General features: G+C 40.6%; 1 protein-coding gene across 1 annotated transcript; it reads left to right on the forward strand.

The window, feature by feature from the left end:
• Nucleotides 1-2628: 2628 nt before the first annotated feature.
• gnai3 (guanine nucleotide binding protein (G protein), alpha inhibiting activity polypeptide 3) lies at nucleotides 2629-21596 on the forward strand. The gene is made up of 9 exons (XM_004554248.5): nucleotides 2629-3325; nucleotides 10561-10603; nucleotides 11031-11172; nucleotides 11256-11413; nucleotides 12520-12648; nucleotides 18238-18367; nucleotides 18859-19012; nucleotides 19341-19550; nucleotides 20789-21596. The coding sequence occupies exons 1-8, from the start codon at nucleotides 3208-3210 to the stop codon at nucleotides 19529-19531; spliced, it is 1065 nt and encodes a 354-aa protein (XP_004554305.3). The 5' UTR covers nucleotides 2629-3207; the 3' UTR covers nucleotides 19532-19550; nucleotides 20789-21596.
• Nucleotides 21597-22349: the final 753 nt, after the last annotated feature.

Below are 22349 nucleotides of genomic sequence, written 5' to 3' on the forward strand. Positions count from 1 at the left end.
ATTAGGCTGAAAACCCCCCAGAACACCATCAGAGAGACAGCAAAAACCTACAATGTGATGCATTGTTAAAAAGATTGAATTCACTGATCAGCGTAGCAACACTAAATAGCCTGAAAGACCACAGAAGATAGCTAAAGTGCATTAGGCCAAAATTCTTTTCATTGTTTAAGAAAAATAGCTTCTCAATTTCTAACCATGTCAAGACGACACTCGCGGAGGTTGGGGTATCATTGTCAAGGTCTACAATCAAGAAATGCCTTCATGAATGTAAATGCAGAGGGTTTACAATCAAGGTCTACACTGAAGACCAGAAAAACCAGGTGAGACTAGAAGACATCTAAAAGCACTCACACTCTCTGCTCAGATACATCCAAACGCCACAAAACTGATCAGACAGCGCTTCACGGTGCAAATGGATAATGTACCCAAAACAAACTGCAAAAGCAACTGAAGAGTTTTTCAAGGCAAAGAAATGGGATATTCTTCCATGGCCGAGTGAGTCACCTGATCTCTGATGGGGATTGTGTATAAAATGTCTGTAATTCCTGATAAGTTAATGCAAAGCTTTTGTTAAAAACCTTGAATTAAAGCTGAAAAATCTGCTCTTCAGTCTTAATGGTTTGATCTATAATCCACCGTCATTGTCTCTTTGTCCAACAAATTAAGGACCCAACTGTATTTAACTTATACTTTCCATTATCACGTGTAACAATTTTTGGGTGGAATGATAGTTTAAAAAGTCTAGAGGCCAGCACAAACTATATTCTGCTGCTGTGATGAAATCATTTAATTTGTGAACTTTCTGACTGAACTTGGGGTTCTGCATTGACAGCCTTATCATTAAATGCACAAATTTCACAAATAATGTGAATACGAATAAGAATAGATAAGAATAAGAATAATTTATTCTAACAAGGGGTAAAGACTAAGTCATTGCAGCAGCCCATGCAAAACATGCATGGTTACTCAAGTTATAATTATTTTTATTATTTAAAAAAAATATATATATACACATATTAAACTAAAACTAAAGCCACTACTATGTTTTAGTAATGTTTAATTGCTTTGTGTATGGACTATACAACACCGTAGCTCGTAAGGTAGCAGGGGACTTAGTTCCCCTCTTTGTTTATTGTTATCGTAAGTTTATATGTTAATAGGCCACATGCAGCACTAGTTACTGTAAGCTAATTTCTTTTTCATATGCAAATACATATCAGCATATCCCCTTTCTGTATTCACCAGATACATCAAAACACAGAGGACACAAGCATCATCTGAGGCTCCACCACAGCTTTCTGATTATTTTAATTTTCATACACTCTCGTGTGCTGCACCCCATTGGACAGAGAGACTCATAGCTTTAATGTCGAGCAGCAGCGGGAGCCTCCTGCAGTGCACAGAAACAGTTCAAACAGCCTGACCTTTCGATAGGCTACAACACGCCCAGTGAAAGTGCCCAGGGACTGATGCCAACATCAAGTCAATGTGACATGATGGCAGCATCCCACACCTGCACCCAGTGGCCCACCGTCAGTGGGTGTAGTAACGAAATGCCTCTTATAAACCAAACATTTAAACCGAGGCCTACGAGCCTCTAAGCTCTGACAAACAGGCTCACAGCTACTAAAAAACAAAGTGTAGGTCAAACAAGAGCTCACACGAATTTCTCACTTACTTCCCAATCCTGACTTCCCTGAAATCAGCTGTTGCCCTGGTAACCTGTGCTGATGACAGTGGTGTGAAGTTTGTTTGGCAGCAGGAGCTGGGGAAAAAACGATATTTTATAAAAGGTTATTGCATCATTTATAAAAAACAAAACAAAACAAAACAACCAAACATTAAATTGTCCCTCTTAAAATACATGTCACATATAAAAGTATTCTTAGAATGGCACCTATGTTTTTTTTAATAGTCTTTTAAAAAGATGGTAGATATAAAATTCAAATTATCTTTGGTTGCATTAGGACACGACAAAGAAAGAAAAAGGTTAGTCCACTGACATAAGTGTAATTCTTTTAAATTACTGATACCAGTAAATATTATCTGCTTCCAGATGTTCAAATGTAGTGAACTTTTTAACTGCTGAGATTTCACAACAAAAGGGTCAATAAGCTAATCCAGATGGAGATAAAAATGACCAGGATTGTCACATCAATCCAACAAACATAAAACACTGGATACATCTCTGTCACTCATTTCACGTATTTAACGTGTAAAATCTTAATTCTAAACATTAGCTTAACTCTGCTAATACTGCTGCATTTAACCGTTCCGATAATAAACGCGCACGAACCTCCAGGCTCATTGAAAGGTGTGCCCCCAAACTATTTCCTGTTCAAAAAGTCAAAGTTATATCTAATAGCTGGAGGAAACCGTTTTTTGAGCCCCTCAACCTCTCTGGGCAGGCACAATATCATACAGACTGAATAAAGGTTAATTGAATTCCGCATTTCAATGCGCTTCATTCGTGAGTCCCCAGAGGGCGCAGTCACACCACACAAAACTCTCCTGCCTGTACTTCAGAATGAGCTACAGAGAAAACTTGCAGATAACCTTCACGTGGTCTAAACATTACAGCTCAAAGCTTTAAGAAGTAGACTACATTTATTTAGACGAGCATTACTTCTGGGAACACAGGCAGAAATAGGCTACATAGCAGGTTGAATGGAGTTGACTACATTTCCCGTCAGCCCCGTGGTGAGCGTCAATTTTCCCTTTTCAGCAGGGTTTTCTTGGTCCGCAGCTGGATCAGCTGGTTGGACGCTCCGCTGTGCGGCAGTCACTTTTTGGGGGGCGAAAAAGAACATTTGGTAGTTTTTATTGGACTTTTTCACCGGAAACGCTGGATTTGGCTCCTGATTTTCACACAGTTTTCATATTTACTTTCTTTCATTTTATTTATATGATTTTAGCTGTAAGTGTCGATAAATTGGATTTAAGTATTTTATGATTTGAAAAGTTATATTTGATAGTCTCCTGGTAGTGAATGGCCTGGAGCTGTGCGAGCTCAGCAGCATCAGACTGTGGGTTTAGTTGGACTGAGGCTCCTGTGCCAACGCCTTTCCCCCCCTCTCTCTCTCGGCTTCGCCCTGCGTTGGGGAACTTCAGCTCACGCCGAGCTCAGAGCTCGTTGGACGGTGTTTTCAACTTATGAGCTGCTGAAACCACAGTCCGTCGCCTAAGAATTAGTTTGAAGGAAAAAAAATGGGGTGCACGATCAGCGCCGAGGACAAAGCTGCGGTGGAGAGGAGTAAAATGATTGATAAAAACCTGCGAGAAGACAGAGACAAATCCTCCAAAGAAGTGAAACTACTTTTACTCGGTATGAACTTTATTTACAGTCTCTCTCTCTTTTTTTATGTACAGCAGATGTTGTGTCATCACACGACTGTATGAGAAGTCCACTTTTAATATTCACTTCTTTAGTGTGGGATCGTTTTAGGTTTTAGGTTGACTCCAAACACTCCTCCCTCCCCCTCCTCCTGTCAGCTTTAAGCAGCTGCGGCTCATCGCTTCTCCTCTTCCTTCAGAAGTAAACCAGATGTTGGTGGTGAGAGGGCAAATGCAAGTCCTTAGCCACCTCATTGGTTTTCAGTCTGTGTTGCATTGCTGAAATTGGGAGTACTTGCCCAGAGCTGACAAGTGTTGTCACTTGCCTCGGGTCTGTTTTACATCAGTGCTTACAGATTTAGAGCTGCAGGTAAAAGCTGGTCTGGGGTCAGTCTGTTCTGGTACTTGAGAACAAGTGCATTTAAAATGAATTGTATTGGAGCTTCTGAAAGAGCTGAGCTTGACATTATCACAAGTTCATGGACAAAAGTGTCCACCTGTGATGAGCTGTGCTGCACTGGCAATCTGTGCATACAGCCTGCAGCCACACCAAGACTGATATGCCTGCATATGCAGTTAAATGAATGAGCAACCCAATCAGTTAATCCGCTCATTATTTAAGGTCTGCATATTTTTAGTGTTCTTCACCTTAGTCATTTCTAAATGTAGTAATTTAACTTCTTTTAGAATCGTTTTGTCTTTAGCCAAAGCAGTTTGTTGCTGTGGTGAATTTCAGGCAGAGGATCCTGCCGACCACACAAAAAGTCAGGCCTTATCTTCACAGTGTGTGCAGATTTCAGCATGCTATAACTGTATGCTGTATTGTTACACTGTCACTGTGGGTGTGGGGTATTAAATTAGCCCAGTCTAACAAGGCTTAGTGTTTTTATTCTCTGTGCCTGTGGATGTATTTCATGGTGTAAATGTGTAAGAACAGAGAAAGATCCTGTAATTGAATATGATGTCTGTTAAAATATTCATGTAAATACCATCGGACTTGCCTAAACTTGAGACAACAGGGTAGATTCTTTTGTTTTCCATTCTGGAAAAAGAAGGAGAACATCAACATCAAAAAGCTCCATTAAAATTTTATGGTCTGTTGATCTGGGCCTGCCCAGATTTGTGGTATTTTGTTTCTAAACTGAGCAGAGAGACGACTGTGATATTTTTTGTGCCATCTGTTGTTTAAAACAAAAAAAAGACTTATCAGTGCAGAAAGTGAACCAACCAGACAATTAAACATCCTTTACTGTGTTTGACCTTGCCTAAAGTATTAGTATAACAGAAAATATCATATCGTAAACGCTCCCAGATGAGCAACATATTAACTTTGCTGTTCACACTCATACTGAATGCTAATCGCTGTCATTTCAATATAATGAACTATATGTGAAGATGATCACAAGAATATGATACAGAGATTTAGGAATGGGCGTAAACCAAAGCAGAAGAAGAGTTATGGGTCGTAAAACTAAAGGAGAGAGGTGGAAGATGTTGTTTGTCACTATATGAGACCGCTGTCTAACACACAGTTTTATTCACGTAACAATATCATACGTAACATACCATTCTTTGGGTACACTTTGCTAGTAGCAGGTATAATCTCCTGTTTTAACTCTTCATGATTCAACAAGGTGCTAAAAAAACATTCCACAGGGATTTTGGTTCACATTGACATGACAGCATCACACGGCTGCACATTCATGATGTAAATCTTCCTCCACGTCCCAAAGGTGCTCTGTTGGATTGAGATGCGCAGACTGTGGAGGCCATTTGAGTGCAGTGATCATTGTTATGTTCAAGAAACCACTTTGAGATGATTTGAGCTTTGTGAAATGACCTGGGGCGTTATTCTGCTGGAATGACCAATCAGAAGATTTGTACACCGTGGTCATAATGGCATGGATAGAGTCAGCCACTGTACTCAGGAAGGCTGTCGCGTTTAAACAAGTGTGAAAAGAAGTGTGTCAAATTCTGACCTTACTGTCTGAATGTTGCAGCACAAATTAAGACTCATCATCATTTTTCCAAACTTTTATTGTGCAATTTTGGTTAGGTCGTATGACTCGTAGCCTCAAGTTCCTGTTCTTAGCTGACAGGAACGGCACCCGCATTGGTGTTACGTTGCTGTAGCCCATCTGCTTCAAGGTACAACATGTTGTGTATCCAAACGTGCTCTTCTGCATACCTTGATTGTATCCAGTGATTATTTGAGTTACTTTTGAGTTGCTTTTCTTATCAGCTCTAAACAGTCTGACCTTTCTCCTCTGACCTTTTGTATCAACAAAGCGTTTTAGCCCAGAGAGCTGCCACTCACTGGATATTTTCTCTTTTTTGGGCAATGCTCTGTAAACCCTAGAGATCATCGTGAAGGAAAATCCCAGTAGATCGGCAGTTTCTGAAACACTCAGATCAGCCAGTCTGGCACCAACAACCATGCATGACGTTCAGAGTCACCTAAACAACCTTTCTTCTCTATCCTGATTCGCAGTTTGAGTGTCAGCAGGTCATTTTGATCATATCTGTGTGCCTAAATGCATTGACTTCTTGCCATGTGATCAGCTGATTAGATATTTTTGTTAAAGAGCAAAGTGGCCAGTGAGTGTTAATTTCGTCACGCAGCAGGATGCCAGAACATAGCGCTGTTTGTAAATTACAGTTTTTAATGATGGTGGAAAATCTACTCATAAAACTGTAGAAAGTGTTTATTCATGATTCAGCTTGGACAGTTCAAAGGAACAAATGAATTTGTCAATTACTGTAACTGTGGTGGTAAATCAGAAAGATAATCAAAGGTAAAGATATTGTCTGTGATTTTTTTTTTTGGAGAGACAAAGTGTAACGTAATACCCTGAAATAACGTTTTGTTTTTTAGGCACCACCCACTTAACCTCACTTAACATGAATATTTTCCACTAACAGGAACTGCACTGTGTGAACATTTGCGGTTGTTGATCAAGACTGAGATGATTTTCATGCTTCTCTATATCTGATTTCCTGCTTTTCCCCCCTTGTTTGTGTTCTGTGTCACATTCTGGATAGAGGCATTTTTCTCACAATGAGGCAGCTTTTCCATCAGTGCGCTGTCCTTTGTGTCTGCAATGATTTTTTGTACCTTGATTTAAAAGATAAGACAGAACTAAACTCTGCCAGTAAATCTACTTACTGTATTTTTTGAGCCATTACTGCCCACAAGTGTTAGGTTACCTTTTATTTTTTCTCCACTGTTAGGTTAATAGACTACAGCATGGCTGTTGTTTGGGAAAAAATAAAGCTGCTAGGTTAAAAATAGATTCCACATGAAGTCACATATGTGGGTTTTGGATACACACAAATCCTACCAGCAGATATACGAGGATTGACTTCAGGTGGAAAAATGTGGCGCTATAATACTAAATTCAGGCAAAACTCTTACTGTATGGAAAGATTTATTGTCAAATTTTGACCTCAGAGATTTTTCCAGGCAGTGCCCTTCACTCCCTGTCTGTACGGGAAGAGGAGAGTTCATGGGAAGAACAAAGAGGACTTCAGCTGCTGTGCTTTATTCAAAACCACAAAACCTTAGAGCCAGCTAACCCATCCAATGAACAGTCTCCTATTTGACCACAAACAATGATTCATAAGTTGTTTTTTTTTAAATCTGCATTTCAGATTGTTGTTAAATGAGGCTTGGTTTGGAGTCTAATTCCTGCCTGTGTTTCTGGCTCCCTGTGTAAAGTTGGTTTTTTAATTGGCAGCAGGCCATGCTTGACAATCAGCCAAAAATGCCATGAATGAGAGAACTGGTTGCTGACAGAACTGAGAAGTGGGATCAACACACTTTGTCTTCTCCCCTCTGTCTGATGAGCCCGATGAGCATAAATCTCTCTGGCTGCTGACAGCTTAACCAAAGAATTCATGGATTTTATTCTTGCTGGCCGTCCATCTGAACACGATACTGTATTCTGAGCCTCCTTGACAAACTTCATCTGCTGTAGATTCCTGACTGGCAATGGGAATGTGTCTCATTTTGAGGGATTCATTGTGTTAAGACAATGTAGCTTACTGGGTGTTTTAACCTCCTAAGACCCAAACTCTTCCATTGCATGCATTTTTAATTTCTGTTTGATATTTGGGCTGATTGGGACCTGATGAATGTAAAAACAAACAATTACCAGATTTTTTTTACCTACTTTTTGTTTCTAAGAAAATGAGAGCCACAAATGAGGATATTAGTTTAAAATTTTGATAGAACAGTAGCAGTATAATGTCCTCGTAAGTGGATATCAGGCTCTGTAGAGCAAAATCGAGTATTTTGGTCTAAATAACCCAAAATGTGATGTCCACATATGTGGACGCCAGGTCCTAGGAGGTTAAGGAAGAAAGCAGTCGCCCATATTTCAAAACATTTAGTTACATTTACAATAATCTTTTTACTTTTCTTTTCTTTTTTTACGTTAATGTAACCTTTTGTGAAGTGACTACACAGCTCAGATGACGATGACAATATTTTCCCTGTTGGCTTCTCCCCTCACTCTCTCACTGGCGTGCCCTCATCTTTGTTATATTCTGTGCAACGCTTATTGGGAAGCTTTCTCAACACTTACACTTACACATGAAATTGTTTTGACTAAAATATTATTGTATGCACCTTACGTGTCTTTTGTCAGGTCCGCTCACACGTACACTGAAAAAAAGGCCATGTTGGATTTACTTGATTCAATAATGGACATTGGTTGCACACAAACGTTTTGCTTTGGCAGAAACTTAAACAACTGAGTTAAATCAACTCAACTTATTCATAGTCAATAAACCTGTGCATTTTGTGTTCATAAAACGTGATTGAAACATGTTTAGATGAAGTAAGTTGAGCTCTTGGAATATTTTAATCCTTCACAATTTTGTCATTTTATTTCAACACTATTCAATAACCTTTACCACAGTACTACTTGATCACTTAAATACTACATGTTGACTTCATATTACATAATGTTCAACAAAGTCTAGAGTCTGGTTAACATAAAAGTTGAATGGGTCTACAACAACTAACATCCTCCTATATCCTGGTTGCAGGGGGGCTAGGTTACGAGGCATGGTACACACTGGACAGCTCACCAGTGAATCACATAGAGACAAACAACCGTTTGCATTAACATTTATGGTGAATTTAGAATCACTAATCAACCTAAGCTAACTCTTGTAACTGCATGACTTTTAACTGTGGGAGGACACCAGAATACCCAGAGAGAAATCAGTGCAAACTAGCCATATTGTGGATTTGATTCCAGGACCTTCTTACTGTGAGGCAACAGCACTAACCACCATGTCACCAATCCAGGCTGGACATAAGTAGGAAAGCTATGATTTCAAGGCTTGATGCGGAATTTTCTGTACGTTTTTGTCCTTGACATGCAGGTTAAAACACAATAAAAAGCAATAGCATACACGTTGTGTGTGTGTGTGTGTGTCTGTAGTTGTCTGCCTCTTGTAACTAGTGATTTTCTCCAAAAGTTGATTCTGTTCATCTGGACGTAGCGTTTTGTGGGAGAAACATTTCGTCACTCATCCCACAAAATGCTACGTCCAGATGAACAGAATCAACTTTTGGAGATTTACTTTCCTGGATGACTGAGAATGCATCAAGACGTTCTAGTGATTTTCCTGCAGTTTGAAATCTCATGTGATCTTGTTAATGTTCATGAGTCCAGCAACTAACCACTCTTACTAGATTGTATCAGGTCATCTCAACAAGAACAAATTAAGTTGTTGAATTTCGTACAGATCCTACATGATTTAATTACGTTCAAGATAGAAACATGAAAATTTTGTGTTCAAATTACAAGGTAGACTTTTTTTTAATGTAACAACCACCCAATTTACTTCTTTCGGTTTACCAAAAAAGTAGAGGCAGCTGTTCGACTTGACTGAGATGGATGCCTTCCTCAAACCACGATCCAAAGCGTGCAAGACTGAAATCCCTTGCAGTGTCGCAAGATTTAACATTGCTTTAATTTTATTGACTTACTTCACTCGAACATGATATGAAAAATTTAATCTACCCGCTCTGCATATTATGTAGTTTCTACACTATATAGTTACACTTAACTTTAAACCATGAGGCAATTGTGCTAAATACACGCAAGATGCTTACATAAATCCAAGAGCTGGCCAATCCCTTTTTTTCAGTGTAACATGTGTAAGAACAGGTGCAGTTAGCTGTAAAAAGCAGGAAAAGGTGGATCTAGGTGACTGAATAATGTTCGTCTATGTATGTACGTATGTACGTATGTATGTACGTATGTATGTATGTACGTACGTATGTACGTACGTATGTACGTATGTATGTACGTATGTATGTATCTATCTATCTATCTATCTATCTATCTAATATAAAAAAGAGAAAAGGATCATCCCCTCTCATACTGCAACATTGGATTTGAGCCAGAAAACAAGTTTATGTTTGTTATTGGAGGGGATGGGGGGGGTCAACTTGCTGACATCCTGTTTGATTCATATTCTGTATTTTTATGGCCTAACTGCTCTCAAACGCCCAGACCAGCGTGATATCTGGGACTGTCTCTCTAGTGGAAAAACACAGTTTCAGCCAGAAGCGTGACAACTGTTTCCTGTTTGGGTGATTATTGTAGAAATACTATAATGATTGTTCATGTGAAATCCCTCCCTACTCATCATCATTACGGTATCATTTATTATAATGGAAGCTTGGTGCGGCTTTGACATCACCACTGCCATCAGTTCATTGTTTGTCGCAGATTCCCACTATTTTGAATCAAGTGCACCAGCTCATCGAACGACTCACTGTGCTCCTTCACTGTTATCTGGGCTATTACGGTTTGCAGTAAGCAGTTAGCGTCTCATTCCTCTACATGACGTTGGTGACTGTCTATTTCCGGTGATGAAGGAAAATTGAATGTGCTCATGCTGAGAAACTGCTGAGTGGTGCAGCCAGTTGATTTCGAGCAAGTGAGTACTACATGACTGTTTGCACTCCCCCCAGGGTCCAGTTTGGTTTCTGAAATTCATCACAAAGAAGCTTTTTTCCTGGTGGTTTTGATGCAAACATGCCACACACTGTGGGATGTATGATTAAATGAGATGGGATTAAGTTCAGCTGTTATGAAAAGCTGGTGTGATCCATGTGACAGGGGACTAGACTGTAAGACATTCTGTAGTAGCTTTCATGTTTGTATTTATTTATTTGTTTGTAAATACTGTCCATTTTTGCAGGTGCTGGAGAATCTGGGAAAAGCACAATAGTTAAGCAGATGAAGTAAGTTACAACTTGTGTATCAAACGCCTTCTTCCTGGAAGAAACCTTTATTTATTTATTTATTTTATTTATTTATTTTCTACATTGGTGAAAGACAGTCCCAGCTCCTCGTATAGCTGCAGCACATTTTTATGGGAAAGCAGATCTGGAGCCTCATTGCGCTCCACTCAGGGCCTTTGTGAATAACATTTTAAACAATGGCTTCAGAGGCCGGTTGTAGCCTGGCAGGGCCTGAATAGAGCCCCCCAGTTCCCACATTAGCCATGCTGTATGCTCAGTGAAGCTGAAATTCCAGCATTAACGACAGTACAAGCATTAAACTTTCCTAATGTGCAATTTGCCCCACATTTGTTAAGGCCACATTGTTAACACTGTCAAATATTTACACGAGCTCTAAAATCCTGTTTGGATTTTGTGTCTGTGTCAGGATCATTCATGAAGATGGCTACTCAGAAGAGGAGTGCAAGCAGTACAAAGTGGTCGTGTACAGCAACACCATCCAGTCCATCATGGCCATCATCAGGGCAATGGGCCAGTTGAAGATAGATTTCGGAGACGAGGCGCGAGCGGTAAGCTAACTGCACTGGGTCGACATAAAAGATGACGTTCAAAGAGAGAATTTTACGATGTGAGCAGTTATTCGTGTTGCCAGGATGACGCTCGCCAGCTGTTTGCCCTGGCGAGTTCAGCAGATGAAGGGGTGATGTCCGCAGAGCTGACCAGCGTGATCCAGAGGCTGTGGAGCGATGCTGGAGTTCAGGCCTGCTTCGATCGATCTCGAGAGTACCAGCTCAACGACTCGGCTGCATAGTGAGCACTCACTTCTCCACATAGATATTAGATGAGCTGACACACAGATATTTAGTATACACATCCAGAAATGCATACACTATTATATATTGTACATATATTTATTAGTTTCAGGTTGGCCATTCTTGTATTTTGCACGTTTGTGTTGTTGTGTTTGCACATCTCTGTTGCTTGTGGGGCTCGCACACAAGAATTTCACTCGCATGTGCTGTGCCAGTGTGCCTGCACATGTGATGTGACAATAAAAAGTGATTTGATTTGATTTGACTGCAGTCATAACACAGTCAATATAAATCGGTTTCTCAAGAAAAGTTTTATCATTGCATTTTCTTCGTCACCTGGAGTGTGACAGCTTTGACTAAAAGCTGCTCTCCTGCTTCATGTTTGAAACACAGAGAGGCAAGATGTGTCTTGTTCCTCGAAGTCCTGTGTCGGCTTGTTGCACAACGGACTGCATTCCTGAAACAGGGCAAGAAACGAAGGAGAAACAGGCAAATGGAAATTGCAGCCCTCCGCTTAAAGGCATTTGGGCAAAACAGTTTGTTATTAAAGTGAAACTCAGAATGAGAACACCTGATGGGAAGTTTGAGCTAAATATAGCTTAGACTTTAATTACCAATCAGACGAGGATAAAGCTCAAGGTTCTTTTGTGCTTCTGTAGCGTTTATATCACACTCGTCCTGAAAAGAAAACGTAGCGTAGCTTAGCGTGAAGGACACACTCTCTTTGTTGTCAAAACAGGCGGGCTGTCATGACTCTGTGTCCACACTATGAGAAAAGAAGAGCCTGTAGAGATAGACTGTTTATACTCAACCCAAAAGGAGTCAGTGTTTATCATCCACGAAAATATGAGCCCATATTTAGTATCATTTTGTGGCGTCCTCAGATGTGTGCATGCAGGATGATCTCCGCATGACCAAACATTTGTTACTCTGCATTAAACTAGCATTTTTGGAAATATTTGGCAATAAAAGAAAATAAACAAACAAACATATCATATGTATGTACAGATTTTCAGCAGAGTATTCAGCAGATTCTGTTGTGGAAAGCCTAAAAATGTATTTTACACCCTGCTGAATGCATACTACTTTTTTTCTGTCCCTCAGCTACCTGAACGAAATGGAGAGAATCTGCCAGACAGATTACATCCCAACTCAGCAGGATGTTTTGCGCACACGTGTGAAGACCACCGGGATCGTTGAAACTCACTTCACGTTCAAAGAACTCAACTTCAAGTTAGTACAGCTTCATATTGCTCACAAAGGGCCTCCTTTGGGCGACTTATTGAGCAGCTCTTGTCTATACTGGTTTACTATATTTATAAACATTTACCTAGATGTCTTCATTGTAGACTCAACAGAGCAGTTCCCAACACAGAGAGCGGATTCTACTTCAGGAAATAAGGACTATTTTTAGGCTTTTCTTGTTTATGTTTTTTATGTAAATTGTAATGGTCGAGTGCAAAAAGACTTCCCTGTGTGAAACAGTTACATAACACAAAAAGTATTTGTGTTAATTAAAGAGAGCAATGCCCTGTACACTTCGCAATTCATCCTGCTATTTCAATCAGCAATCACATCATCAGTAAACACTAGTGGGCTTGTTCCAGCGGCACCCGTACATGCCCATGCCATAACACTGCCTCCACTCTGTTTGACAGAGGATGTTTTATGTTTCTCTCCATACTTTTTTCTTCCCATCATTCTGGGACAAGTTGATCCTGTTTTCATCTGTCCAGAATTTGTTTCCCGGCAAAGTCTGTTCTGCTCTTCATGTTCTTGAGTGTAACCAGTGGTTTGCACCTTGTTGTAAACCCTCTGTTTTTCCATTCTTAAAGGTGTCTCTCAATTGTAGACCTTGACAGCTAGCTTGTTAAAAGTGTTGCTGACCTGTTTAGATGTTGCCAAATGTTTGGGTTTTTTTTACCATGGAAATAACTCTGTCATTGTGCACTTTAATTGTGACCTGTTTCAGGTCTTTTGGTGTCGCTGAGCTGGCCAGTCCGTTCCTTTTTTTTACAAATAAAAAGGCTCGCTTTGATCCTATATCTGTATAATAATAATTACAACAACAACAACAACAACAACAATAATAATAATACATTTTATTTAAAAGTGCCTTTCAAAACACTCAAGACAACTTTACAGAACAAATAAGACAAGCATAAAAACAGGAAATGAGCACAATAATAAAACAAAGTTTAAGAGCATGGAGTAGTTATACCGAGTAGGCTATCTTGAACAGGTGGGTTTTGAGGGTGTACTTAAAAAGGGGGAAAGAACTGATGTATCTAAGGTCAGGGGGTAAGTAATTCCAAAGTCGAGGGGCAGAGCAACTAAAAGCCCCCCCACCCACCGGGATGGGATGGAGATCTGTACCAAGTCAGAGAGATATGGTGGGGAGAGAGAATGAATAGCCTTAAATGTGTAGAGGAGTATTTTGAAATTAATGCAGAGTTGAACCGGGAGCCAGTGAAGCTGCTTCACGATAGGGGTGATGTGGTGAGCAGAGGGAGTCCTAGTAATAATACGGGCAGCAGAGTTCTGGATACGTTGAAGTTTGTTGATGAATATACCCTACACACACACACACACACACATGTATATGTACAATATATATATATATATATATATATATATATATATATATATATATATATATATATATATATATTAGGGGTGCAACAATACACAAAATTCACGGTTCGGTTCGGTTTGATACTTTGGTGTCATGGTTCGATATTTTTTCCATACAAAAAAAACGTTCATGCCTTTTTGTCATTTATTAAATTTTCACGGCACATTCCGCACCACATCTCTGTGCGTTCATCATTTGTTTGAAGCCAGCTCACCTCCTGCAACTACTTTTCCGAGAATACGTGCTTCTTTTGTGGTTCGGACTCCTTCTGACATTTCTTTGGAGGTGGAGGAACATCACAGTAATTGCTTAAAGGAGCTTCTTCGACATCTTTAAGAGTTCTAAACAAATGTCTGTCCTCCTCCTGAAAATCTTATGTATGCAAACACGCGTTGCAACTTCTTATCTTGTGCCTGTTTTTTATTTTGACAGCGAATGCGCACCTGCGGACCACTTATGTGCAGCCTTGGTTATTTCGCTTGTCATATTGCAGCCACAGAAATTCTTTTGTCCATGAAACCATAAAGCTGCACTTTCTTTTTGCCTTATGGTCTGATTTGTCATAACTTTTCCGTTTTGTGGTAAGCTTTTCTTTGGCTGTCACTTCTTCACCCTGACCTGTCTTATTTGGCTCAGCAGAACTAAAATATTGTGGCGAGCTCAGACAAGGAGGAGACGAAGGTATCGTTTGGTCTTGCTTCCCGTGAGCTAGCCAGGGAGCACAGCCGTTTATTGACATCTGCAGAAGAACACTGCCGCTAGCTAACTGCTCAGCGCGGCAACAGCACAGCAGCAACAACAACAACAACACACAGGGCGCCCTCTGACCCCGGAAGGACACACCGTCGCAGCGAGAGGGCGTCACCGGTCACTATGGCAACATAAACAAAACATAACTGTACAAACAGAACCCCGAACAGCCCTGACCCACTACATACCCCCCACCTAAGGGGTCAGTCGTCCCCGACGACCCCATTACCCCACACAAAGTCCAGCAAATGTCCCTCGGGTCAGAACATGGGGTGCCACCATCATCCCACTTCTGACACAAATGTGGCGAGCTCAGACAAGGAGGAGACGGAAGTATCGTTTGGTCTTGCTTCCCGTGAGCTAGCCAGGGAGCACAGCCGTTTATTGACATCTGCAGAAGAACACTGCCGCTAGCTAACTGCTCAGCGAGGCAACAGCACAGCAACAACAACAACAACAACACACAGGGCGCCCTCTGACCCCCGAAGGACACACCGTCGCAGCGAGAGGGCGTCACCTGTCACTATGGCAACATAAACAAAACAGAACTGTACAAACAGAACCCCGAACAGCCCTGACCCGCTACAATATGTATCCTGCTGCTTTTACACACGCACTCACATAACGCTCAGCAATTCTCTGCGCGATCAACCTCTCACATGTTTAAGCTTGCTGCGGGAGGTTTCACTTGTCATGTTTGCATAATAAGCTAACGATTGATAAGACGATGTCAGAGGAATTGGTGCGCAAATTATCATCACTCACCAATCAGTGCTGTCGCTCTCTATACACAGTTCACGCGATTGCAAAGTGAAAGCAAAAAACAAGCGCAAATTCAAACGCGATTTCAATATGTCACATATTGACAGTGGCTCACCGATGCCAATGGCATAATTACCCAGCTACATTTCCGAAAGAATGCAAAAGCATTGACATATATTTTTCCTTCCTACGATAGCCTGACGGGCAGGGCAGAGATAGATTTTGGTAGCCCGACTGGAAAAATCGCTAGCCCCGGGACGTCGGGCAGGAGCCCTGTATCTGATTGAGGAATCACTCATCTTTGGAAAAGAGAGTTTATTACAGAGAAATGGCTCTTTCCAAAATAAAAGCTATACTATACGCTTCTTCTGGGCTATATTCTCAGCAGCATATTAAACATATCAGGTCCCCATAAGAAGAATCATGTGCTAACGGCTGTCTAAATGACTCGGGTAAAGTTTGTAGCATGCGTGCTTGTTGTTTTTGTCTGCTTCCACTTGTCTTTGCACTAGGATAATGTCAGCATAAATGTGCAGTCATATTTGTTGTGTTCCCACTAGTGCTGTCAGCGTAAATCTCGTTGAAATGACGTTAACGCCACAACACAGCAAATCTCCGTTAACGAGCTACCGCGGATCGCCCATGCATGGGGCTGGACGGCCAACACGTTAACGAGCTAACTGTGCTAACACACTAGCTCCCACCCATGTAATTGAGCATTGCGTGGCACATCCAACATACTGTTTTACTTTAGTCCATGACGCGCTTACCTTCAGGGTCATACGTCACATGAAAACCAAAATAGTTCCAAACGCCAGATCTGAATGAGGGTGGGGGAGGTTCAATTTGCCATGTTGCAAGGAGAGCTTAACTTCTGTCTCGCTAGCTTGCCCTGTGCTCAGTGAATCTGCGTTCGACTACTCCGCCTAGGCTGCACTGTCGTCGGGGACGACTGACCCCTTAGGTGGGGGCTATGTAGTGGGTCAGGGCTGTTCGGGGTTCTGTTTGTACAGTTATGTTTTGTTTATGTTGCCATAGTGACGGGTGACGCCCTCTCGCTGCGACGGTGTGTCCTTCCGGGGTCAGAGGGCGCCCTGTGTGTTGTTGTTGTTGTTGCTGTGCTGTTGCCGCGCTGAGCAGTTAGCTAGCGGCAGTGTTCTTCTGCAGATGTCAATAAACGGCTGTGCTCCCTGGCTAGCTCACGGGAAGCAAGACCAAACGATACCTTCGTCTCCTCCTTGTCTGAGCTCGCCACAATATTTTAGTTCTGCTGAGCCAAATAAGACAGGTCAGGGTGAAGAAGTGACAGCCAAAGAAAAGCTTACCACAAAACGGAAAAGTTATGACAAATCAGACCATAAGGCAAAAAGAAAGTGCAGCTTTATGGTTTCATGGACAAAAGAATTTCTGTGGCTGCAATATGACAAGCGAAATAACCAAGGCTGCACATAAGTGGTCCGCAGGTGCGCATTCGCTGTCAAAATAAAAAACGGGCACAAGATAAGAAGTTGCAACGCGTGTTTGCATACATAAGATTTTCAGGAGGAGGACAGACATTTGTTTAGAACTCTTAAAGATGTCGAAGAAGCTCCTTTAAGCAATTACTGTGATGTTCCTCCACCTCCAAAGAAATGTCAGGAGTCCGAACCACAAAAGAAGCACGTATTCTCGGAAAAGTAGTTGCAGGAGGTGAGCTGGCTTCAAACAAATGATGAACGCACAGAGATGTGGTGCAGAATGTGCCGGGAAAATTTAATAAATGACAAATTAAAAAGGCATGAACGTTTTTTTTGTATCGAAAAAATATCGAACCATGACACCAAAGTATCGAACCGAACCAAACCGTGAATTTTGTGTATTGTTGCACCCCTAATATATATATATATATATATATATATATATATATATATATATATATATATAACGATGGCCTCTTTCATTTGCACCGACATATTGAGAGTTCCAGGGAACAGCTATCAAATCCGAGTTCAACACTTGGATTCAATCACACATCTTTTATGTGCTTAATTTGTTATAGAATAATGAGAGAACAGGCCTCACCTGGGAATGAAACATCTTTGTAGTCACAGCATCAAAGATGCTCAAAAATAAAATGCTGATAAAACACGATTGAAAAATAAAATTGCTTAGTGGATGCTGTTTTCACAAAATCATAGACCTGGTTTCGACCTCTTACATAACTCACAAATGCTGCTGCTGTTGAGCTCAAGATGACCCACCTTTGTGGCTGTTAATGGAATTACATCGCTTCAGTCCTTTCACATTATTACATTATATAGCTCCTGTACTTATAAATATTGGTAAAACGTTTAGTGTAATAGCCTTCCTGGCCTCCCTTCATTTGTAATCCCATAAAAATGCTCAGGATCTAAAAATGTGTAATCACTCGATTGGTGTTGAAAAACGCGGTGCTCTCTAATTTCATTTCGGCTTCAGCTGAAAATCGTAGTATAGATTAGGCTTGCCTCTCAGGGACTCAGGTGGAGAGCGAGGCACAGACATGAGATGTGAGAGTGCAGACATCAGCGTGCCCCGTGTGTGTGTGTTGGTGCACATCCTTGTAGAAAACACACAAAAAGACATCACAACTGTAATATGAGCATGAAAGAGAATGTTTATGCAGTAACTGAATCTGTTTGCGCATGTGTACGCAGGATGTTTGATGTTGGAGGTCAGCGCTCAGAGAGAAAGAAGTGGATCCATTGTTTTGAGGGAGTCACTGCAATCATTTTCTGTGTGGCCCTCAGTGACTATGACCTCGTCTTGGCTGAGGATGAGGAAATGGTAAGTGCACTGTGAAGCGAACACTCCGATTCTGGTCCACTTTATAAATCATAAAGCATAGGGTTTTCTTGTTGGCACACTGTTGGCCTTTTTTACATATCTTATGATAGAAGGAAAGGGAAAGATTGCTTACATAAAATGTGCAGGTAAGCCGACACAGTGTGACAGTGAACTAGATTCTGTGGTTTGTCTGTGTCAGTGATTGGCTGCACTTTCTGCAAGCACAGTAAAGTACGCTATTGTTGGCCTACTTCACTGTTTGTACATGTGGTACATTTTGTTCATAACTCACACAGAGCCGTTGGTTCAGGTCAACATAACTAGCAAGGGGTGGACGCCAGCTGGCACTAACCGGCACCGTGCCAGTCGGGTTTCTCAGTGACGGGACCCTAAAAGCAAAGCAGATTGATGATATTCAGTTTGTGTCAGGTCAAGATGTCCTCTGCAAGAAATGCCAATTAGGGTCACAGTCACATCTGCTCTTTCCTCAGAACCGGATGCATGAGAGCATGAAGCTTTTCGACTCCATCTGCAACAACAAGTGGTTCACCCGCACCTCCATCATCCTTTTCCTGAATAAGAAAGACTTGTTTGAAGAGAAGATCACCAGAAGTCCCCTTACTATCTGCTACCCCGAGTACACTGGTGAGATAAACATTAGTTTATGGAAGGTCTTATATGGTGTAAGCTTTAATGTTTTGAGAAAATATTTATTGTATTTTTATTGTATTTTATGTATTTGCAGCATATATATATATATATATATATATATATATATATATATATATATATATATATGTTTTAAGCTGTGGGATATACTATACTCTTTTAAATAAGTGCATAATTGAACTAGACTGTTCCTAATCAGACAGTCTGTGTATGATGTTCTCTACAAAGAAAAACAGGTATAATTAGGTGATCCAGAGATCGTTAAGGGGATGTTTCTTAAACAATTTATTGTCTTTCACTGTAGGTGAGAGCACATACAAAGAGGCAGCAGATTATATCCAGTGCCAGTTCGAAGACTTGAATAAACGAAAGGACATCAAGGATATCTACACACACCGTACATGTGCGACAGACACCAAGAATGTGGAGTTTGTGTTCGACGCAGTAACTGATGTCATCATCAAGATCAACCTGACGGAGATTGGGCTCTACTGAAGCTATGGCTGCCTTTCAGGTCAGCATGCTGAATTAATGCTTGAATATGAAGATAATCATTTGAAGATTTGAGGTAACTTTATTGATTATATGTATCCTCCTGGTACATTTGGATGGGCTGAGATTGGTGTATTCCTAAGTGCATCCATAGGTATAACATACAGGACCTTGAAAATTCTGTGCTGAGGTAGGTTTGCAGTTCACTTTGCTTTGTACTTCATGACCTGGGTAAGTTTCCTTCCAGATGAGCGCAGCAGACAATTTAAAAACTGATCTGGTAGACCGACGCCTTATATCAATACAGTTTTTATATGTGAAAAAAATGCTGGTGGTTATATCCATCTATCATGCACACACTCGCATAGATGATGGATGATGATGGATGCACTGGGTGCAAGTCAGCCGCAAATGCAAATGCAGTCAATAAATTCAAGGTCCAGCATCTTCCTCCAGTGGATCCTTCAGTCTGCTTGTGGATGTAAAGCAGTTTGGAGGAACCAGGGGTCAAACCCCTGCCTGTTACAAGCAGCTTATAAATGTTAATTTAAATTATATTATTTTGATGATAACCTTTTATTTTGGACATTGTGTGAGTGTATATATATATATATATATATATATATATATATATATATATATATATACATACACACACACACAAATATGTGCACAAGCAAAATAGTCTGACATTAAGTCGGAAATGCAGTAGAATAAAGCTCGTACATACTTGCTAATCTTACTAAATACTAATACTTAGTACTAACACTTACTAAAAAGCATGTTTTACTTTTTTTTTACTGAATGATGTTTGCTTTAGGTTGCTGTGAGTCTACTGGAAAACTGTTCCACAGTCATGTTCCACAGTTTAGGGTAGGATTGGGGTATTTGTAGTTAAACATGCTGTGTTCTGTAGCCTTGAGCATGCTAGTTCTGGCAGGCTGCTTCTACCAGTAAACAGTTACTGTTGCCTCTGCAAGCCGCTTTGCAAACCTACCTCCTACATTTAGTGCTATTCGTGCCATTTCTGTCTGAATAAATGTCATGTCTGTTGTCACTGATGCTCGAACTGTTCTGGTTTGCTGTTGCTGCTCTCTCTCTTTCACCAGGTGCTTTCCATGTCTTTGTTTATACCTGCAGGGAGGTCCCAGAACAGAGCCATACTGCCTAATATAAATGACTGCTGATAGAACAACAATCCTATTTTTACTATAATGTTCCTGATTGAACTATTAATGATAGCTTTTCATTTCCCTGCAGGTTTCAGAACAGTCAGGACTTCTGGGATCTTTTCTGCAGAGGGAAAATTCAAAAGTAGGCGTCACTAAGGACTACGCTGCAGGACCTAAACTGCGTTAACTTTGGGACTTGCAACTGTTATCACATTTGTCTTAATAGATTTTTAAGATGTGGCGTGCTCTGAGAGGATGAAAGTGGGCAAAGCGTGTGAAATGATCCCTGTCATATTTAAGATCTTTGCATCACTCAGGCAGGTTAATAGTTTCGCTGTCATCTGCACAAGGACCAAAACTGACTGCCTGTTCATCAGATCCATCGTTTCATTTTGCAGTTTTTATGGCTAAAATGTTTATTCTGTTCACCATCGTGTTGCGTTTTGTCTTAGCTGTGGCACATTACGTTACTAAATATTTGCATCTGTTGTATTTTATTTTTAATTTTTACTTTTAGTTATGGAGAATTTCCATTTTTGGGGGGATGCATGAATGACATATCTTATGTATAGTACAAAGTTTTTTGTGATTAGTTTGATGTCAAGCATAAAATATAAGCAGTTGGGTCAGGGATTAGTTAGCTGAAGTCTAAGGAACTCAGTAGCCACATCCATATCTGCATAGGTGTTTGTCTGTTTGTTTGTTTGTTTGTTTGTTTGTTTTATTTTAACATGAACACATTGTACTGAACATCTTTATTGAAATCAGTGAGTGAAGGGATTTGATTTTGATGTGCTGTTTTGTTTTTCATTGATCTTGCAATATAAATATTATGTAGCCTTTAAAAGGTCGATGTGCCGTCTTGTGAATACTAGTAAAGAAATATAAAAACTAAACTGATAAACTGGGATAATAGTTTGATGAAGGCATTTAGATGCACACAGTACATGAAGACTGAATACTTAGGAAGACTGCTGCTGTATATTCTGCAGTAGAGCACAGTCCTGCACAGCCTGGTCCCAAAAGCAAAGTTCATCAAAGGTTATTACTGATTGGCCACATGATTAAAACCACTGAAGGTAAAGTGATGACATTTTCTGGTAAAACCCTGGATCCTAGGATTCATATAGATGCTATGTCAACATGTATCGCCTACCTAAAAACATTGCTGCAGACCAAGGATCAAGGAAGTAGCCTCCCTCCAGCGTGCACCACCTAAATTATCCTTTGAACCTCCAAACGTCTTAGAAGTTCACAACAATAAGACTGATTCAAAAAGGACCCACCCTGCAGTCTACAGGACCCAAAGAACACCATAATACATCTGCAGATGTCTTATGTCCAGTGTGTCAGAGCTGTATATTGTTAGGCAGGTGTCCGATGGACGTATAGCTCACTTGAAATCTGAGCAGTTGTACTGGCCCTGTTTTAACCTCATAGCTCAAAGCTGTCTGACTGTTCTTCTGGTTTAAAACAAAATAACAGGCAACACTAACCAGATGCTATCCACTGTAAACCATATAGTCATATTCTCACCGAAACAGAGCAGAGACTGAGGTCATTCAGGTTGGAAACAGTATTTTTAGACTTCGGCGACACATCTGTATGTTTGGAGCTGAGGGTCAGTGTGTTCCAGCTGCTGCACACAC

The sequence above is a fragment of the Maylandia zebra genome, linkage group LG20, assembly GCF_041146795.1.
Source record: "Maylandia zebra isolate NMK-2024a linkage group LG20, Mzebra_GT3a, whole genome shotgun sequence".
Classification (NCBI taxonomy): Eukaryota; Metazoa; Chordata; class Actinopteri; order Cichliformes; family Cichlidae; genus Maylandia; species Maylandia zebra.